We start from the raw sequence: 22,576 nt of genomic DNA, 5'->3' as shown, positions 1-22,576 counted from the left end.
AAACAACCAGATGGGGATGCTGCCTACTTGGCTCCCAATGGACAGCAGGTTGGGGGGAAGGAACTGAATTCTTACTTCTTTCACCCTATCCATTTGAGGTCCTGGTTTTCAGATTTTTTAAAAATGTCGTATTTTCATTATTCTATTTTTCTTTCCTGTGTGCATTCTTCCAGTTATAATTCTTTCCCATGCTTCCTCCCTTGGGTGTCCCACTCAAATTGTGACTCGTGCTTTATTTATAATGAACCAAAGTTTTACTGTGGTTGTTGGGCATTTTTACATCAGATGAGCAAGCTACAGCAAGTTATTCTCAAGGACACACAAAATCATTTGTCCTAAATGGCTTCTCTTTTTGGCTGGCTTAAGAGAAACATAAATAAAAATGAGAAGCTCAAATTCCAAGTGGCAATACCATGGAAAACTTCTTTTTGAGATTGTCTTTAAAAATCACACTCATATAGCTATTATATATAAATATATGCAATATATGTAACATTCATATATACATTATACACACATACATATAGGCGCACATGTAGATACATATATGTCCACACACACACACACACACACACACACACACACAATATACATACTATCTGCAAAGGTGTTTATGGATCTACACAAATTTGTTAGGCTTTTCACGAAAATAGTTTGGGAAGCGGCTGCATATATGCATGGACACTTGTAAATATTAAATCCCTAGATTAAAATTTTTATATTTAAAAGTCATTCTTATAATTGCTTTTTAAAATAAATCTGAAGTAATAGAATCAGCTCTCATCCAAGCAAAATATCAATTTATAAAATTAAGCTTCTTTGCACTCAGCAAAATTTTTGGCATTAGAATACAAAATGCTAATTGAATGTTACAATCTCAAAATTGACTTTAATTACTCAGAGGATAGTGGTTATTTTTAGAGGATGGGGAGACCATTGAGATTCCATTCTTCTTCTGAGAATACCTTTCTGAGTTACCAAAGTGTCCTCTGGAGGAACTCTCCTCCTATATGAAAGCTGCAATTCTGTAGTGATTTAATGTCAAGGCTCTCCCTCTCCTCTCCTGGGATACGTCACACTTGCCTGGGAATTATTTCTAGAAACCTCACACCACCTACCCACCTGGACAACAATTAGAACAGTTTCTCTCTTAGGCTTCTGTTTTGTGATTGTTTTCTTCTAACTTTTTGTTTTCCTCCAGATTACCAAGGTCCTTGTTTACGTGTTTTGATGCAGTCCTGTAAGAAAAATAAATATCATCATGTTGACACATGCGTGTTTAACTTTTTTTTTCTTCTTAATTTTAGGGTTCACGTTAATGTATCTTTGAAAAGCAAACGTTTTACATCTAATACAGGCAAACCACTGTGGCGAACAATTCTACAGGGTGAGCCTTGATTGGTAACAGAGCACATTCCAGTGCAGTTACCTTGGTAGTGGAGTTGCATTAAATATATAGTAGGAGAAAAAGCAATCGATTATTTTGAACACAGACTATCATACTTAGTTGCATCATGTTTTTGGCTGGGTTACTTTTCTCTCCACTTTCTGGGAAGTAATTATTATCATTTAATAATCAAAATTTTCCTTTTGGGTAAAAACTTGCTACAAAATTTTTCCAAGGGAGTTTTATTAGGGTGTTTCCCTTTTAGCATTCCCTATTATGCGTCCAGATTGAGCGAATGCCCTGTATCTTGGTTTATCAATTGTTTTATCAAATAAAGATTATTTATTTATTTATTTATTTATTTATTTATTTATTTGACAGAGAGAGAGAGAGAGAGAGAGAGAGACTGAGAGCCAACACAAGCAGGGGGAAAGGCAAAGGGAGAGGGAGAAGCAGACTCCCCGTGGAGCAGGGAGCCCAAAGTGAGACTCGATCCCAGCACCTGAGCCAAAGGCAGACACTTAACTGACTGAGCCACACAGGTGTCTCTGTTTTATCAAATAAATCAAAAGCAAGATTAGAAAGGGACCCAAGTCTATGACAACGTTGGCAGCAGAAGCTAGAACAGCTCTAACATAGTGGTTCTCAAATCGTGGTCCTAGACCGGCAGTATCAGTACCCCCTGGGAACCGGACATAAGTGCAAATTCTGAGGCCCTGCCATAGAACAATGAAAAGAAAAACTCTGGGAAGAGGGCCAGCAGTCAAGACCTCCTGGTGGCTCTGGTGCATGCCACAGTTTGAGAACCAGTGCCCAAGTGGCTACCATGGTTACCCACATTACTGGGTTCTATCCTTTAAGAGCTGAAATCAGGTTTTTGTAAGCACACAGCTAAATTCCTTGGTTTTGGGACGACCCGGGAGAAATCATAACTGTATTTCAAAAAGTATACCATTGGGGTGCCTGGGTGGCTCTCTGGGTTAAGTGTCTGACTCTTGGTTTTGGCTCAGGTCAGGATCTCTTGATGAGATCGTGAGATCGAGCCCCAAGGCTGGGCTCTGCACTCACTGCAGTGTACTTCAGATTCTCGCTCTCTCTCTCTCTCTCTCTGCCCCTCCTGCTCATGCTCTCTCTCTCTAAAATAAATAAATCTAAAAAAAAAATGTGTACCATTTCCTCCCTTCCTGAACTCCCTCCCTCCCTCCCTGTTATAAGCACATCAGTGGAACTGCCGTGATATGGTACTTCAAATTATTATTGCCATATAATTCCTAGTAATATTTCTATTTTTAAGAAAAAAAATATATATCCAGATGTGTTAAGGAAGCTGAGGAGAAAACTCCATTTTTCCCCTAAAAGTATTTTTACTATTTTTTTCATTTTTTTGCCAATTTCCCCCCTAGAAGTATTTCTATTATTGAAATAGAATTCCTTAACTCATTTGCTAAGAATTACAACTTTACTAGAAAGAGATATGTAATGGTATATGATATATGTACAAGTGAGATAAAGACATATGGCTCATTTAACTGGGACATTCATTACATTTAGCACAAGTTTAATTTAATTTGTGATTTAAAAATTCTTATTTTAGCTTAAACTACAGCCTTCTAAGTCCATTCATAAGGCAGGAGAGCAAGCTCAAACTCTGCCAACATGACTAAGTGCTAAAATATGTAATAGAATTTTACAAGAGACATTTAAAAATGTAAACAAGACATGTAAGTTTGATTCTATGTCTTGACTTATATTATCATATAAATATTTTCCATCTTGCAGTAAAATGGTACATCATGGTGAATGACAACTTCCTTATCATATGTATTTTCTAGGCAAATGGAAGAATGAAGTAGATGGCCTTGTTCTCTCTCTCTCATCTATTTTATATATAAAATATATAATAAAATATATATAAAATAAGTTTATATATAAAGTATAAGATACATATGCTGTCTACATTATATACATCACAGATAATTTGAGGTTTAGTCTCTTTGGCTAACAAATCACTTAACTGATAACATAAAGTTTTGGTAACCTCAACAGTAAAATGGAGGGCTGGTGAATTAGGATGTTCTCTAAGGACTTTTTATAGAGCTTGAACTTTCTATGAATCTGTGAATCATTTTCTTTTTAAAACAAATCTATGAGTCCTTGTAAAAATGGTTTTGTCTGGGGCGCGGGGGTGGTGCAGTTGGTTAAGTGTCCCACTCTTGGTTTTGGCTCAGATCGTGATCTCAGGGTTGTGAGATTGAGCCCTGCGTTGGGCTCCATGCTCAGCGTGGAGCCTGCTTGAGATTCTCTCTTTCCCTCTCCCTCTGCCCCTCCCCACCATGCTCACAAGCATTATCTCACTCTCTCTCAAATAAATAAATCTTTAAATAAAATTAAAATGGTTTGATTGAAGACTAACATCCATACAAGGCAATGTATCCATCAGAAGCATACAATTCAGTGAATTTTCAAAAACTGGATGCTTGAATGTAACCAGTATCCGGCTCAAAAAACAGAAGAGTTGCAGACCCGGAAGTCCCATTATGCTCCCTTCCAGTCACTACCACCTCTCCAATGGTTACCACAATCCTGAATTCTCACAGAAAGCTTTACCTGTCCTTGTAATTTGCATATAAATGGAATCATACCACATGTATTCATTCCTGTCTGCTTTTTATTTAAACTCAAACTAATGTTTGTGACATTCACAGGTAATGTCGATTGTAGCTATAGGTTGTTTATTCTCATTGCTACAGAGCTTATGATTGGGTGAATACATGATGATTTATTTATTTATTTTACTGGTGATGGGCATTCTTGCTTTTTGCGGTATATTACTTATACGTAAGTTAGATCTTCTGTGTGTGCCCCGCATGTTTCTTGTGCTCTTATGTGCCTTATCTATTCTTTTTTCCTTTTTGCCCTTCAATCTAGGTATCTTCTATTGATCTCTATTCCAGTTTACTTCTCTTGGGTTCTGCTGTGCCCAATCTGCTTTTATTTTTTTATTTTTTTTAAAGATTTTATTTATTTATCTGAGAGAGAGAGAGTGAGCACCAGTGGGTGGAGGGGCAGAAGGAGAGGGAGAAGCAGACTCCCGGCTGAACATGGAGCCCAAGGTGGGGCTCAATCCCAGGACCCTGAGATCTGACCTGAGCCAAAATCAGGAGTCAGCCACTTAGCCAACTGCAGCCTGCCAATCTGCTTTTAAATTCACCCACCAAAGGCTTATTTTCTAATACTATATTTTTCTGGTCTAAATGTCAATTTGATTTAAAAATACTTAAAAATACATTTTAATTCTCTTTTCCATCCATCTCCTTTGACCATCTTTTCTTCCACATTCAATATATTATCTATAGTTACTTTAATGTCCTTGTCTATTTATTAACTACAGTGTCCAAATCATGCATTGGTCTGCTTATCTACTTTTTCTCTTGATTATTGATTGTATTTTCTTGACTCTTTGCACAGCTAGTCCTTTTCATTTTCCTCGACACCATCTATGTAAATGAACTGCTCCACACAATGTTATTGTCCATCAGGTATGGTTTCTCTTTTCCTTTGTTAAGCAGACAGGGTGAGGGGCCGATGACTCCAGTTTAGTCTAGGCTTGAGCCAGGTTAAGGCTCAGTTGCAGTTTTAGTAAGAGTCTACCTTTGGTTTACCCCTATTCTTAAGGCATGTCCCTCTGAGTCTTCTGATTAAGATACTGGCATGTCTCCCTTTCTTCAGCCCTTAAACACAGATCTAGCTCTTCCTTTTGGAGAGTCTCCACCCAGATCTCTGGCCATCTGTCCCATGACACTTCAAGATGTAGCCAATCTCTTTCATCTCCTTGACTTCAGTATAAACTCTTTGAGAATAAACACAAAGCACATAATATACTGACTGAATACGGTAGGCAACCAAAGGACATTACTTTTACTGAATTGAATTAACTGACCTCATTATAGCTCATATGTATTTCCTTCCACTGTTCCTTATGTTATTAGTGTTCACCAATATAAAGTCCATACAGACCCAGCTGCTTTTTTACAGAAGGTAAAATAGAGAGAATACTATGTTGAAATGACAGTACTTGAGTGATTCCTTATTCCAGTAATTTAAAATAAAACTAAATAAAAATATATATATATACACATACCTTGATTCTTCTAAAAGCTTCTAACTATATATTCTAATAAATACTAACCACCATAATTTCTATAAATCAGTAAGCTATTGTGGTAATCAGGGAAAGCCACATGAATCTGAAAGCCTCTTCTCTCCTTTCTTTCCCTTTCCTTTTATTCTCTTTGCCTTCTCTCACCTCTCCGATTTTTCTGCTATCCCTTGTCTCTAGACTTCTCCTTTCACTATCTCTCCCTCTTGCTCTTTTTTCTTTCAAACTCATTTCATTAACCACTATTCTTTGCCTTTAAAGTGAAAACTCCAACTTGTTTGGAGCCACTAGAGTGACATATAAAAGAGTCATTGTTCTGTAGACATAGTCTAAAAAAGAAAATTTTTTTAATTTAAAAATTTAGCAATGTAATAAATCAATTTTGCAATTTTGATTTTTTTCAGCTTTCTTTGACCCACATGGGAAGAAAGAAGTTAAGGTTGAGGACATGATGATTACACAACTTTGAAATAAAGTATGGACTATTAGAAGCTCTGGTAGCAATAATGATTAAAAAAAAAAACTTGTTAATCTTTACATTTAAAACAATTATAAACTCTCAGAAAAATAAACTATTTGACTGTACTTGAGGGTGACAAAAAGAAAGTAGAAACTGAAGGAAATTCGACCCTTATATTGGGTGAGCTCTATTTTTATATAACTTCTCTTCTGAAGTCACTTCCCAGCTGGGAGACTTACAAGCTAACTAGAACAAACGCTGAAAATAAAGGGGAAAAAAAATTTCAGAAAGAAGAGAGCCCCAGAGTGGTGAAAACCCCAAACATGTATGTAAACCACAATAAACCCCTTGGATGATCCCTAAACTGTGTGTGTGGAGGGGAGAAATTTCACTTAGCCAAGCAGAAAGCAACAGCTGGGAAGCTTAAAAATGTGCCATAGACTTTAGCTACTATCTACACAGGGAAACATAGTTTGGAGTTGAATCTCACCAAACCAAAAGTCCTTGGCAAACATATCGATCTTTCACAGAAAAGCCAAGCAAAGACTACATGTTGAGTCTCTATTCAACCAGGACAGACATGCCACATAAAATGTAGATGTCACCTTCACAAAATCAAGGAAATCAGCCAGAAGTTTAATTGTCTGCTAGGAAAAACGGTCCCTATTCTTTAGAAGAATACAATGGAACATGGAATCTCTACAACATATCACCTCAAAAAGACTAATATATAATAATAATATAAAAAAGTTACCATACATATGAAAAATAGAAAAATGTAACACAAAGTCCAGAGAGTGTCTGTGGATGACACAGACTTTGGGAATAGCAGGGGAGAACTTCCAATCAGTTATTGTTTTACATATTCAATGACATAAAGAAGAATGTGGTGACAATGAAAGAACAGACAGAAATCTCAGTGCAAAAAATGTAAACAAAAATAATTCTACCACTTAAAACTACAATATTGCAAATGAATAATTCACTGAATTGTCTTATCATCAGATTGGAGGTAGCAGAAGAAAGCCTCAGTGAACTTGAAGACAAAAAAAAACATAAATTATACATTTTGAAAAATAGAGAGAAAGATGACAGGGGAAAAAAAGATCCTCAGTGAACTGAACAGTCTAATGTCTGTGTAATTGGAGTCCCAGTAGAAGAAGCAAAAGACATTGGGGCAGAAAATATATTTGAAGAAACAATGAAAAATATTCCCAGAGTTGTTCATGTCCATTAACTTGGAGATCCAAAATGCTCAGCAATTCTGGAGGAGGAGGAATGATACAAAGAAAAACACACCTAAGCATATCATAATCAAACTAACTGAAAGCAAATATAAAGAGAAGGACTTGAAAGTAGCCATAGAAAATTTGTGCAGAGGAACAATGACACGAATTACTGCTGACTGTTTCATCAGGAAAAAATGCATTTCCTGGTGAAAAAAAAAAAGACATTTAAAATATGTTTAAAAGGCTGAAAGAAAAATATCTCAACCCAGAATGTTTTTTATTAAGTTCAATTAGCCAACATATAGTACATCATTAGTTTTTGATGTAGTGTTCAACGATTCATTAGTTGTGGAAGGAGCCAAGATGACCTTCAACAGACAAATGGATAAAGAAGATGTGGTCCATATATACAATGGAATATTACTCAGCCATCAGAAAGGATGAATACCCAGCATTTGCATTGACATGGATGGAACTGGAGGGGATTATGCTAAGTGAAATAAGTCAATCAGAGAAAAACTGAATGGGAACCCAGAATTTTATATTCAGTAAAAAGACCTTTTGAATAAAGGCAATAAAGACATATTAAACTGCATGAAGGAAAACTGCAAAAAATCATCACAAGCAGACCTGTGCTAAAAGAAGTTTTAAAGGAAGTTCTTTGGTTGAAGGGAAATGACACTACATGGAAACTCAGATGTATAAGAAAGAATGAATGCGAATTATATATGTATGGTAAAATATAAGTACCATTTAAAACAATTTTTTATAAAGACAACCAATCATTTAATGTGATATATACAACATTATAAAAGACCCTTGAAACATTGTAATTTCAGGGACACCTGGTTGGCTCAGTCCATTAAGCGTCTGCCTTCGGCTTAGGTCAAGATGCCAGGGTCCTGGGATCGAGCCCCGCATCGGGCTCCCTGCTCAGCAGGGAGCCTGTTTCTCCCTCCACCCCTCCACCTACTTGTGCTCTCTCTCTCTCTCTCTGACAAGTAAATAAATAAAATCTTTAAAAAAAACCCATTATAATTTCATTTAACTGTCTCCATCCTTTTTGCTATTGTTGTCATATCCATTATAACTGCATATACCACAAACCACACACTATAATTATGTGAAGGAGGTTAAATACATTTATAATGTTTCAAGGGTTCTAGATTATTACATGAGTAGATTGTTGTAAATTAAGAGCTCTTTTGTAATTCCTACAGCAACCACAATAAAAAAATACAAAGAGGTAGAGTTAAAAGGCCATTAGAGAAATTAAAATGTAATGCTAAAACTTATTTGAATAACTCAAAGGAAAGCAGGAAAAGAGGAAGAGAGAACAACTAGAAAACAAATAGTGAGATGGTGGTCTTAAATGTAATTATATCAATACTTAAGTGTAGCTTGGCTAAATCCTCCAATTAAAAGGGTGTTTGTCAGACTATACTAGCAAGCAGAATAACTAAATGCTACATTCCAGGCATTAATTTTTTTTTTCTAGAAGGTCCAGATAGTAAATATTTTGGCTATGGTTTGTGCTCCAACTGTTCAACACTGGCCTTATAGTGTGAAACAACATGTAACAGTATGTAAAGAAATGAGCATGGCTGTGCTACCATAAAGCTTTATTTACAAAATCAGGCAGCAGCCTGAGAGTCATAGTTTGATCAACCTTACTGTATATGAGATGTACTTTAAGTATACAGAGATACAAAATTGAAAATAAAAGGAGAGAAAAAATACACATGAAAACAGAAAGCATTTGAAAGCAGTATAGCTATATTAATATCAGGCAATGTAAAATTCAACACAAGGAACATTACAGCAATAATGAGAGACATTTCATAGTTATAAGAGTTGCAATACCTAAGGAAGTCATAACAATTGTAAGTGTATCGTTAGTGAAAACATAAAGCAAAAATGGACCGAATTAAAGGGAGAAATAAATAGACAAGTACACAGTCTTATTTAGAGAATGTAATATGCCTGTTTCAGAAGCTGATAGAATTTATGGACCAAAATCCCGTATGCACAATCATGACGAAGTAACTAGTACTGAGCTAGCTCTAGTACTGGAAGTGTATGCTTATTACCCTCTTAGATGCGAAGTGATTTCATATAATTTGAAAAAAAATCTGTAAAAAAAATAATAAGATATAAACAAACTATTACCTACCTTAATCTGGCATAGAACTATAGAACACTGTACCCATCAACCACCAAGTATTTTTTTTTCAAGTGCCCATCTAGCATCTACCAGGTAATACTGCATGGTTGCATGGTAGGCCAAAAAGAATAGCAATGCATTTCAAAAGACTAAAAGCTTGCATAAGCTTAACAAAACAGAAGTCAATGAGAAATGTTTGGAATTTAAGAACCTTTGGAGTTATATGGCTCCAAAGAAACCACAAAAGAAATCCGAAAACATTTTGAGCTGAATGAACATGAAAATACAGCATACTGAAATTTGTGGAATGCAACTAACACAATGCTGAGAACGAAATTCATAGTTTAAATGCTTGTGTTACAAAAGAAGGCTAATATCAGTTATCTAAATTTTTAATTCACTTTATGAAATTAGAAAAAGAAGAGAAAGTTGAACTCCAGCTGGAAGAGAGAGAATAGTAATCCTAAGAGCAAAAAGAATTAAAACTGAAAATAAGCAATAGAAATGAAAACAAAACAAGAAAGTTATTTGAAATTATGAAGAAAATTGATTAATTCTCTAAAAAGACTGAGCATGATAAGGGAACAAAATATTAGAAATATTAGAAAATAAAGTGTTACCACTACAGAATTGGAATTCTATGGATAACTTTTCTTTTTGCAAAAATGTCAACAACTTAAATGAAATGGACATTTAATATTCAATAATCAATATAATTTATCAGAATAAAGAATATAAGAAAACAGTATGATTTTTTTGTACAAATAATGTAGATGTAATATAGATGTAGAAAGAGCATTTGAGAAAATTCAACAGTAATTTGTGATAGAAACTTAGTAATCTAGGAATATTTTAAAAAAATTCTTTAACCTGTTGAAGGACATTGTGTAGTAAGGAATTTGGTCTTGCCCCAAGAGAGGTTTGGGCTTTGTCCTCAGTTTCTAGGAGATAAGCTCTAAATAGTTAGAATACTCTGAATGCTAAGAGTGGCTTTCTTTTCCTGGTGGGTCTCTTCAATCACACCTGATTGCTTGTGCTGAGAAGATGTCTCAGGATAGGTCCATCAACACTCACTCACCTGAAAGAGCAACTATATGGTTTAGAGCTTTAAGTCATGTGATATCAGCCTGATTTCTAAGGTTGGGTGAGGCTGGAAATTGAGCTTAACCATATGGACAAGTAGTCAATCAGTAATGCCTGTATAACGAAGCCCCAGTAAAAACTCTGGACAGCAAAATCGCAAGTGAGTTTCTCAGATTGGCAATACCCCATGCTTTTGCCACACATCAATGCCAGTAGAGTAACATGTCCCTGAAGATAAAGGAAACTTCATATTTGGAATTCCCCCAGACTCTGCCCTACACTTTTTTTCCTTGGCCAATATCCATTCCTTGTGATGAACATAAATGAGAGTATATTAGTTTCTAGTAAACTCTGTATTAGCAATTGATCAAACCTGAGCATGGTTTTGGGAAACCCTCAATTTGAAGTGGTATCAGAAGTGAGGGTGTTCTAATGTGGACTCTTTCTCTAACTTTGTATTCGGACCCTACCTTGCATCTGGGGTCAGAAGTCTTGGGCAGACTGGGCAGTTGGAAGGATTGTACCCTAGCCTCACAGTTCGGCTAACTTTGGGTAGGCATATATGAAAAATACAGAGCCAATATCATACATAATCGCAAATATTGAACAGTTCCCTCCTTAAGGATTTCAATAGTTCTATTCAACATTGTATTGGAGGTCTCTATGAGTGCAATAAAGAAAAAGAAATATAAAAAGCATACAGAAGGGAAAGGAAGAAGTAAAATTATCCCCATTTTCAGGTGAAATGATTGTTTACATAGGAATCTTAAGGAATCCACAAAACAACCAAGAGAATTAACAAGTGAATTTAGAAAGATGGTTGTACAGATTCCAACAACAAAAAATTAATAATATTTTTATACACTACTATAAAAATGGAAAATAAAAATTGCAAAATAATTTCATTTATAATAGCTGCAAAGGACATAAAGCATAAGAATAAATTTTGTAAGATATGTCAATATCTACATTAAAGGTTATAAAATACTGCTAAGAAAAAATGGAGAGTAAATGGAGAGATATATGATGTTAATATTTTGGAAGGCTACATAAGAGGTCAAACTTAAGATTCAAATCTACTCAAATTTATCTATAAATTCAAAGCAACAATAATCCCACAGAGCTCTTAATTTTTTTGGTAGAAATTAACAAGTTGCTAAAATTTATATGAAAATGCAAAGAAATAAGACTTCTAACACAAGCAGAACATCAAAGTTGAAGGACTTACATTATTATTACTACTATTATTATTATTACCACCACTACTACTACTACAAATATTCCAAGGCCAGAAGAAAGTCTTTTTAACATATGGTGCCAGAATGAGTTGACAAATACATGTATGGCAAAAGCAAAAACCAACTAAACAAACAAACTTTATCTTAGATGTATCATATCCTCCAATGTATAAAGTTTCTAGAAAAAGACAGAAAAATATCTTTGCCATTTAGGGATAAGCAAAGGTTTTGAAGAGTGAGCACAGAAAGCACTAAACATAATAGGAAAAAGTGCCTAAGTTGTTCTTCATTAAAATTAAAAACTTCTGCTCATTAAAAGACAGCATTAAGAAAAGAAAAAGAAGCCAAGTCACAGACTAGGACAAAATAGTCACAATATATCTACAACAAAGGACTTTTATACAGAATATGTAAAGAACTCTTACATCATTCACAAAAAAAAAAATACCAGTAAAATCATAAATAAAAGACCTGAATAGTCACTGCACACAAAAAAAATGATGACCAATAAGTACACGGAGCTTAAAATCGTTAGTCTCAGAGAAATGCAAGTTAAAACCAAAATTAGATATAATTTCACACCTCCTGGAATGGCTAAATTAAACAGAAGGACAACACCAAATTTAGGCAAGGATGTGGAAGAACTGAAACTCTCAAATACAGCTGGTAGGAGTTGGGAACTGGACAACTACTTTGGAAAGCTGTTTGGCAATTTCTTATGAAAAATATCTACTCTATGATCTAGCAATTCCATTTCTAGATATTAACGCAAGAGAATGAAAACATATGCCTACAAAAATGCTTGTATAAGGATGTTTTTATTTTTTTATTTTTTTTATTTTTTTTTAAGATTTTTATTTATTTATTTGACAGAGAGAGACACAGCGAGAGAGGGAACACAAGCAGGGGGAGTGGGAGAGGGCGAAGCAGGCTTCCCGCGGAGCAGGGAGCCCGATGCGGGGCTCGATCCCAGGACCCTGGGATCATGACCTGAGCCGAAGGCAGACGCCTAACGACTGAGCCACCCAGGCTTGTATAAGGATGTTTTTAGCCGTATTATTCATAATAGCCCAAACTGGAAACGATCCAAATGTCCACGAACAAGAGAATGGATTAAAGTAATGTGATATATTCTAACAGTGGAACACTACTCAGTAATTTCAAAAAATGAAATCATTAATACATGTATCTCAGAAACATTATGTTAAATGAAAGAAGCCCAGGACAAAAGAGTACATCTGTATAATTCCATTTATTTGAGGTTCAAGATTAGGCAAACGTAATCTCAGGTGATAACAATCAGTACGGTGGTTGCCTAAGGGAATGTGGATGGTGGGGCTGAACAGGAAGAGAGTCCAAGGGAACATTCTGGGGTGATGGGATGCTCTATTCTGTAACTGGAGTAATGGTCACAAGGGTGTATTAAATTTATCAAAACAGATTTAACTGCACATTTATTGTAAGCATATTTTACCTTAATATAAAAACATTACACTGAGAAAAGCTAAAGCATATATGCCTTATAGCGGGCACTGAAAGAACCGGGCAAAATGTGTGGTGAAAAACTGCACACAGTTTGCATTTCCCTTTCTATTTACCTTCTAGGTAGATTTATTGGTCTAGAGATGGAGAGCAGCTTCTATGGTTTCATCAAGTTGTATTAAGTAGAAGGCGGTATCAAGGGGAAGGGAGTGACTAGAATTATTTCTTGGGAAGCTGTATTCAGGGCAAATCACAGTATCTTTCAATATATTTGTCCAGGTAAATCAGCCTAAAGATCACTGCTCAGAGTTTGGAATTACAAAAAAAAAAGAGGTTGTTAGGGGTAATACGAAATATCTGTAGAATATGTTTGTAGAGTAAGAGTTGAGGAAATTCAAACAAATCGTTTTTCTTAATGTTCACAAAACAAAAGAAAAAAAAGTAAGAAATGGTAAATGAAAAGCAAATATCTCCTTTTCTTAATCTCACTCTCCAAAATTATAACTGCTAGCATTGTCATAATGCCTTAATGTGTCAGTGTTCTAAGTATGGCATAGATATGAAATTATTTCAGCCTTAGGATAACTCCATATTCTATTGAGACTAATAAAGTTGCTTGTGATCACAGAGCTACTAAGTAGCAAAGCTAGGATTCAAACTTCAGGGGTCTTGCTCCAGAATCCAGGCACCACGTTACACAGTTACACAAATATGCTAAGTGTTAATGTACTAAATAGATATAAAAATAGTGTGGCTGGTGGGGGAGGGGGTATTCATTGAGTATATGTATATATATAAGATTTACATGAATTTTATTATTAATTTTTCCATTTTTATTACTGAGACCTCACTCTCTCCAGCAGGGAAAAGCCTTTAAAAATTATTCTGATTACTTTGGCTTGGTTTAGAAATTGATGTGGTAAAAATAAAAATAAAATGTAACTTTATGGATGTATCTTTTTTAATTTTGGAAAATCTCAGAGATTTGAAAGAATTACAGAGGTTAGAAATGCATCTATTATTGGAAGGGAGGACAAAAATCATTCTCTTCAGCAAAATATTTTTTTGGTCAATTGATTCTAAGGACAAGTTTAGCCATTTATAAAGAATGAGTGCTTGGGTCAAAATTTTTATGGTTGTCCTAAACTTTCTTCATTGTTTGGCTTTTTGGTAACTTTAAATACGAGAGAAAATTTAAATCACAGAATTACAATGTTGGAAGAAGCCATAGAGGTCTAATCTGTGAGGGATGGACTAAAGTCTTAGCCTTAGGGTCAGTGGGCCCGGATTCTCATCCTCATGTGTCAAGTCTGAGTTTCAAGTCCTTGGATAAATACCTCCTCAGAAGCATGCTCGCTCACCTATAAATTGGGGGTAACAGGATCTGCAAAACAGGCTGCTGTGAGGGTAAATGTGATGGTGTCTAGGAAAGCCCCCTGTGGGTAACACAGGCTAACTAAACTGATGAGAGTCATGTAGCTGCTGCCCACCGTCATAGAGCTGCCAAGTAGCAGAAGCTCGGAGTTCAAACTTAGGTCTCGACTCTTTGTTCTGTGTTATTTACCTAAGTACACTGCCTATTAAGGGTTCAAGTTGCTTTTAAATAACTTTCCAGAAGATTCTCCAACTTTTTTGTGATACTTCCCTCACTATTATAGACGTGTTTCTAGATCTACTTCAGAAGAGGTAGGGGATTAATAATGGTGGTGTCAGCAAAGTGTGCCTTCATTTAATACTTCAAAGTTGCTAAGACACTAGATCTTAAATGTTCTCATGGCAAAATGAGATGATAATCATGTGACATGGTGGGAGTGGTAGCTAATGCTCTGGTGGGAATCGTATTATGATATATTGAGGTATCAAATCAACATGTTGTACACCTTAGCCTGTGTTCTATGTCAACTATATCCCAATTAAAAAATAATTTAGTGGGGGATGAAGGTGGTTGGCAAAGTGAAGGAGGGTGAGAGTGGCTGGCATAAGCAATACATCACAATCTTGGGAGATGTTATCATTCGAAAAGATAGATGGAATGTTATAATGGAATTGTTGAAAAACAAAACAATACCCCCTTCAAATCATTCCCACATGAAAGAGTTCATAAAATTTTAGGTGTTTCAAAAGGAGGTTTATGTATAACAAATTTGAAAACTATTCTAGAAGGAGCATGAGTAATCATTAACACTTCCTAGGTAGAGGGACTTTTTCTGTAATTTCTCATTTATAGCATGCCTGGCAGACACCACAGGACACCAAGGCTACCAGTATTTAAGACTGGGACCCGGATAGTGTGGAATTGCCACTTTCAGCAAACTGGCCATTGATACCTGTGCAGGTAATTAAGGTCATATCCAAGAGAATAGTTATTTTTCTTTCTTCCCTCATCACAGCTCTCAGCAGAGTGAGCTTCCGCCTGGGCCAACCTTACTAAAGAGTTAGAAGAGAGGAGGGCTCTAGTTCCTGCATTTTAGAAGAAACTGTCCTGCATTTAGAAGAGTTGTCACCATTTTCTGGGTTGGAAGCAGGAAAAGAAGAATAGAGTTGGTCTTATCATTATGACTTTGCATTTTATATCCTTAGAATTTCTAAGACTTTCTATAGAAACTCTCCACTAAAATAGGGAATTCTTAAGTCCTCAGTAAAAAGTTAAAAAAAATGGCCTTTCATTTAGGCCAATAGTGAATATGGGGAGAATCCATTACATAAACAAATGGGAATTAAAATAAACATAAAAATTCTGAATATGTACAAGAACAGGATGCATTCAGCCTAAGAGTTCAAGGTGTTTCCTTAACGTGGGTAATGTTGGTATAGCACATAGCCCGGCTCAGGGGAAGAAGAAAGAAATGCATGTATACAGACAGCTAGACAAGATTTTAAAAATTGAAAGAAATGCATGTATACAGACAGCTAGAAAAGATTTTAAAAATTGAAAACATTTTGTTTTGAAGCAAGCCCTTTCCTCTGGAAACATTTCAGGTAATATCTAGCAGGAGAGGGGAGGGTCATAGATGGATGGTTCTGCCCTTTGAATGGCCAGTGACCTTGTGATTACCTGGATGGGGACTCTAGCATTTCTATATTATCTTATTTCCCCTCTAGTTCACTCTGTTATTTATGGTTTGATAGAATAACGGGGCATTTTCTTTTCTTCCTTCTTCTAACTGCCTGCTAGACTATGGGTAGGGAAAGAGAAAGAACCCAAAATTTGGATTAGCCTGATTTCTAATACAAGGGGAGAGGCCACATCAGCCCTGCACTTTAGAGCACACCCTTTCATCCTTTGCACTATATTAAATGCTGGCAGGCAATCAAAGTCAGAGATAAAATTTTAATTCCAAAGAAGTCTTGAGGCAGCAAAATATATTTGAAATTATATGGGATATGGAATAATATACTACATGCATTATCTTGAGGTTAATTTCACAGAGACTTGGACACTGTGAAATAGGGTTAATTGCATTTAACTCATTAAATTGTTGAGGATTTCAGTTAAAAGAATAAAAAGAAAAAAGACTAATAGGTGCTTATGTAGTGATAAATGACGGAAGTCATGAAAAATGTGCTATAGTTGGTCCTCAGGTACGATCTTCTCAAATTATTCGGTGAGGAGTTGATTTTCCCTCATGGGAACATACGTTTAATTTTAAAGTAGGTATTGATTAGAAATAGAATTTAGTTAAAATCAACTTTTTTGCAAGATCTTCTATATATCAGGAGACGCTAATGAGAAAAATTTTAGAAAGGCTTAATAACATTGTTAAGAAACAAATAACATTGTTTCTTGAAATTTCAGGGGTTTAGCCAAGTCCTCTTTAGTCTTTTTCACCGGTTTAGGACGATTTCTGTTTTTTCCTGAGACAGTAGTGGAATAATACAGCATTATACAAGGCAGACTGACAAGATATTTGTGAGTTTTAGGCTTACATAGAAACGTCATGAAAATAGTCATGAGTTCCACAGTTGCAAAAGATAAATCTCTTGGTAAGTTTCCAATATTCAGACAATGTGTATTTTGAGATAACAAATATCTGGCTAGTGCTTACTTCCAGTTTAGCGATAAGAAGTATGGTGGTCAGGGGTCTCTTAAATGCAACCAGCCTGGAGATTATGTTTTTTTTTTATATATTTTATTTATTTATTTGACAGAGAGAGAGAGAGAGAGAGAGCACAAGCAAGGAGAGCAGGCAGAGGGAGAGAGAGAAGGAAGCTCCCTACCGATTAAGGAGCCTGATGTGGGACTCGATCCCAGGACCCTAGGATCATGACCTGAGCTGAAGGCAGACGCTTAACCAACTGAGCCGCCCAGGTGCCCCTGGAAATTATGGTTTTAACAAATGCCTGAATAATTTAGTGGCTACATCATGCTGCCTTTATATTTTTCCTTTATCTTTGGCTCTTTGAATTTTTCATTATTGTTATTATTTCATTATTTATTTCATTGTTATTATTATGTACTTATTGTACTATAAGATATGCAAGAGAGGATGTGGAACTCAAATAATAGCAGGTAACTTCCTGTAGAGCTAAAAACAATGTTCAGAGGACAGGATGGAGAGAAATGGAGAAAATAATAAAAAATAATAATTGAATCTGTCTTAGTTCTTTAATGCTCTCCTACCTGTTAAACAACTAAACATGAAGTGGGCTTAGGCAATCAATGCTTTTTGCCTACAACTGCGAATTAATACCCTACATACATGGGAAATGATCAGAGTCATCCACTTTCATTACCAAAAAATAGCCAGTGTAAAGAAAAAAGCTTCCAGTGAGAATATGTATGATTCAAAGCAGCAGAAGAATCATGAGTTCTTCTCTCCAATGAATATACCAGATCACAAGGCCAAGTACAACTACGAAGCATTTCTTGCTGTTCTCCATATTTGAAATAGGTATAAAAATATGTAGCTCATACCAATGGAATGGGGAATGCATGTTAGCTAAGTATCACTAGGAATGTTAACACTCTTAAGTTGTACTTGGGCATAAAAGATGGTTTCTCCCCTCTCTCTCCACTGACTTTTAAACATGCCAATGCAAAGAACTTCCCCTAAATGTTGTTTAAACCTCCCTGCTCTGCGAGCTGTATCACTGAGGCTTTTAAAGTAAGATTTTAACTCATAATTTTTGTTCTAAGTGTTTGCCATACTGGTGACTCACAAGATCGTTAATGGTATTATTTTGCAAGATGGTGAACATAGAGATATATATCTGGAGAAAAACTGGAGAAAATAATATATCTTTATTAAAAAAAAAAATCTCTCCTGCCCATGTAAAATGGTGATGAATTAGCTAATGATAGCAATGAAATCCTCATATTGCTTTGAAAAGTTGAAGTAGAAGAATAGAAAAGAAGAAAGAGTATACTAGACCCAAACATGGCCTTAGCAATTCTTAACTTGAAAGCTCTTGTTATGAAAGTGCACTTACTCTGGACACGGGGATTAACAATAACTCATCTTGCAAAAATGCTGGCTTATCTCAGAGGGCACTAGCAAGGAATAACCTATCAGGAATGCAGAACACTTAGCAAATCTTAAGAGTTTCACAAATTCTTCATAAAAATACTTTAATGCTTGGCATGAGAATTGCAATTTATTATTTTGATTACAAATAATATTAACTCTGACAAAATGGATGCTCTTTTCAATTAAATAACAGTTACTTAGATGAACATTCAAGTCAGATAGTAAATCTGCACTTAATTTAATGAGGCACTTTAAAGGAAATCCATGAAGTCTTAACCCTTGACCTAAAGACACTATAAAGCCAAGTGTCCAGCATTCATTTATCCATGATTTTAATTTTGAGTCACGATATGATAATAACTAATGAAGTAACAACAAAAAAAATCCCACACACATAATTTTTTTTTATTCATAGGAGGATAAATGGCATCTAATGAAATCCTGGCAATTAGAATAGGATGATTAAGAACATTGGGGGGTGTTCCAAAAATTTAGCATTTATTTGGTCATAATGTAGAAAACTGCTGTTTATTTTTCAGCTCAATTCCAGGATACAGAGAAATTTATTTCATTTTTATTCTTTTAAGAAATAAAATTACATTGGAATGCTTCAGAAATCCTAAGTAAATAAAATGGAAATACCCCAGATCCCAAACTGTTAGATTTGTGAGTACCTTATAGTGGATTATAAAAAGAGAATAGGATTTTGACCAAGAAGAAACTTATACACATAGAAGGAGAATTTTAGTAAGATATTGCCTCTGGGCAATCTTCTAAAATTTCCACAGAAACCACAGACACAAGCCCACATGAAGTGTTGGTAGGTAAAACGTTCACCGAGAAAAAGAACATATTTGTCACCAAGTGACAGTGGGAACTGCTCAAGATGGGGGAGTGAGGTGCCAAGATCATTTAACTATTTTCTGCCTCAATTCTTTCAAATGTAAAACATGAGTAATAACAGTATCTACTTCAGAGATGAGTTGCAGGATCAAGACAGAGCTCATACGATGTGACCTTAAAAATTTCTGAGCTATTGCCTCCCTTTGATGGCAGCTCCATTCGAATATTACTTCCTTTGCTGCAATTGCTTTCTTTACAGGGTAAGATCATGGGTCTTACTGAGTCTGCCTTTTCTTTTGATTTTCTTTTAAGTTAACTTACCTGACTTGTTGAAAGGGGTGATGATATCAGACATCAAGAAAATACAAAGTCAAGTCCAAATTTGCCACTAGCTATACACATCCCCTTGCGAAAATCAATTTCTTCATGTTTCAAACCAATGGTATACCACAGAATCACTGAGGAGACTTTAAAAATGCAAATGCTAGGACCCCATCTCTACCCACTCACATCCAAATCTGGGGTCAAGCCTGAGGTGATGAGGACTATTAGGCATGTGTGTACATTAAGAATCTTCATTGGTTAATCAGATTTTCATTATAAACCACTGTTAGATAATTTGTAAAGTTGGTTCCATCTGTATTTTTTATGACTAAAAATTTTTATTTTTTTAAGACTTTATTTATTTATTTGACAGAAAGGCAGAGAGAGAGAGAGCACAAGCAGGGGGAGCGGCAGGCAGAGGGAGAAGGAGAAGCTCCCTGTTGATCAGGGAGCCAGATGTGGGGCTCAATCCCAGGACCCTGGGATCATGACCTGAGCTAAAGGCAGACGCTTAACCAATTGAACCACCCAGGCGCCCCTACAACTAATAATTTTTAATCTAAACACTATCTATCTAAATAATTTTTAAAGTAGTCTTGGTACTTTGTCTAATTTTCTTTTTAGATTGCAGAAAAAAATAATGACGAATTTTTCTTTTTTTCTGAATTAGATCCTTTTATACCAAAGTGACTTAACTAGAGCAGAGAAGTGACAAGATAATAGTACCTCACCAACAGTTTCACTGCTGGTCAGACGCATCACCACAGATGCCTGGCCATTCCCGCAGGATGTACTAACCACTTTTAATTCATCTCCACCAACCTCAGCCACATGGTTCAGAATAGCTGACCTTTTGGAAGTATACGCTTTTTAAAACGTCCCGTAGGCATTGAAAAAAAAAAAAAAAACACAAATAATTGAATTTAGACTATTGACTGAGAAAAATAAGGGGACACATGTGAAATCACACCCCAAGCCAATTCTCCAACGCTGGCAAAGCAGTCACTGTGAGCTGAAAGCAAAACGTGATGATCAGCTTGATTTGGAGGACATGCCTTTCCTATCACAGAAATGACATGCCCAGCTGAAGTGAGCATCATTAACACACTGTATTAATTCTCCCAGTGGGGCGCCTTGGTGGCTCAGATGGTTGGGGTCTGCCTTTGGCTCAGGTCATGATTTCCAGGTCCTAGGATCGAGTCCCGTATCAGGCTCCCTGCTCAGCAGCGAGTCTGCTTTTCTCTCTTCCTCTGCCTCTCCCCACTGCTCCTGCTCTCTCTTGCTCTGTATCTCTGTCTCAAATGAATAATAATAATAATAATAATAATAATTCTCCCAGTGGAAGTCAGTGAGCAAGAAAAGTCTTCTTTCCATAACTTACTTTGATTTCTTCATGTACAGCCAGTAGACAACACCAGCGACCAGGGCAGCAAGGAGGAGACCAACAACGATTCCCACAATTAGTTTTGCCTGGTCATTCACCTTTTCTCTGTTTTCATCTACAACAGAGAAGAGAATTCCATGCAATTACAGACACTGCTAAGGATTTCTGAGAAGAAGTCAATCTGGTTATTATTTCTTATTAAAAATAATTAAGGTTTACTACTACTATGAGTAACATGCAAACTTGTGCTTTTAAAAGATAAAATTTTTAGCATTCTTACTATCTTGTCTCATTTGCTATTTTAATTCAAGTCACAATTGTGGCAGCTAAGAAATTACTTATACAATGACACTTCATAAATCTTGAGCTGATAGTCAAGGAAGAAGAGTCGGCAGCGTAGTACCTACCACTTATCTCGTCTGCCTCATCGTGCTCTGGAATACTTACTGAAATGAAAAATGTTAATATGAAATTAAAAACAAAATTTGTTGATATATGAAAGTCACCTTTACCATTATAGTATGATGTAATAATACTCAAAGATAAAATATCTATTCTACAGCTAAGGGTAGAAAAAAAATTTACATTTAATAGAGCGTGAACTTCCCTACAAAGAAATTAATCTTGTTTTAAGGAGAGTCGTTAAAACTGCAAAGGTATTAATCTAACATAGAAAATTTCACAACTGACAAGCTTTAGTGTTAATCTGAAATCCATATTAATTTCTCCACTATTTACCACCTTTTAATAGGACTTTTTTTCTTTAAGAGAAACAAGTTGCTGTATATCAAATCTACAGTGCAGTGTTTCTCAACTTTTCCTGCCTCTGTGGTGAATTCATTTTATCCTCTAGTATCAGGGACTTGTCATTAGAGATGTTCTCACAGTCGTGGGGGCGGAGGTTAAAATGGGATGTCTCAGAGGCAAAGAGGCATTATCTGTGATGTTCATAGAAGCCCTGCAAATGACTTGGATAGCACCATGCTCCTGGCCCATTTTAAGTGCCGGACCATCATCTAATTTTAAATTACATAAATATTCTTCTATGGACCTGCATCAGAACTTCCAACTACTTCTATTAAAATGCAGATTCCCAGACTCCTCATACATACTACATTGGAATTTCAGGAGGTGCTCACTAAATTTGAAAACAACTGTATTAAATGTTCATTAAGCCACTGTGAGGTCTAGAAACCACTACTCAATGGGTTAGAATAAAAGAGAAACTTGTGTTCAGGAAGAAAGGATAAGTTCTCTTTCTAGGTAGGACAAATCAATACTCGCTAAATTGAATTTTGAGAAGTCAATGCACCTATTTTAGAGTTAAATTTGTTTGGTTCTTTTCTCTTATCACT

At 35.7% G+C, this 22,576-nt stretch overlaps 1 protein-coding gene across 3 annotated transcripts in view; it reads right to left on the bottom strand.

The window, feature by feature from the left end:
* Positions 1 to 1,122: 1,122 nt before the first annotated feature.
* The window catches only part of ALCAM (activated leukocyte cell adhesion molecule), a 202,487-nt gene continuing 181,033 nt past the window's right edge, over positions 1,123 to 22,576 (bottom strand). The window contains exons 13-15 of one of the 3 annotated variants that reach the window (XM_088024393.1): positions 21,629 to 21,667; positions 21,219 to 21,336; positions 1,123 to 1,238 (exon numbers count right to left, since the gene is read on the bottom strand). In XM_088024393.1, the coding sequence (XP_087880519.1) occupies positions 1,151 to 1,238; positions 21,219 to 21,336; positions 21,629 to 21,667 (245 nt within the window). In that variant the 3' untranslated portion in view covers positions 1,123 to 1,150. Of the gene's footprint in view, positions 1,239 to 21,214; positions 21,337 to 21,628; positions 21,668 to 22,576 lie in introns of those variants that run through there. The other 2 variants (XM_088024394.1, XM_088024396.1) reach the window with 2 other exon arrangements.

Source organism: Eumetopias jubatus, unplaced genomic scaffold, assembly GCF_037043125.1.
Source record: "Eumetopias jubatus isolate StellerSeaLion01/CBP00866 unplaced genomic scaffold, mEumJub1_p1.0 scaffold_1, whole genome shotgun sequence".
In the NCBI taxonomy this organism is placed as follows: Eukaryota; Metazoa; Chordata; class Mammalia; order Carnivora; family Otariidae; genus Eumetopias; species Eumetopias jubatus.
The sequence above is the reverse complement of the archived record's forward strand: the minus strand, read 5'-3'. Positions and strand labels throughout refer to the sequence as shown.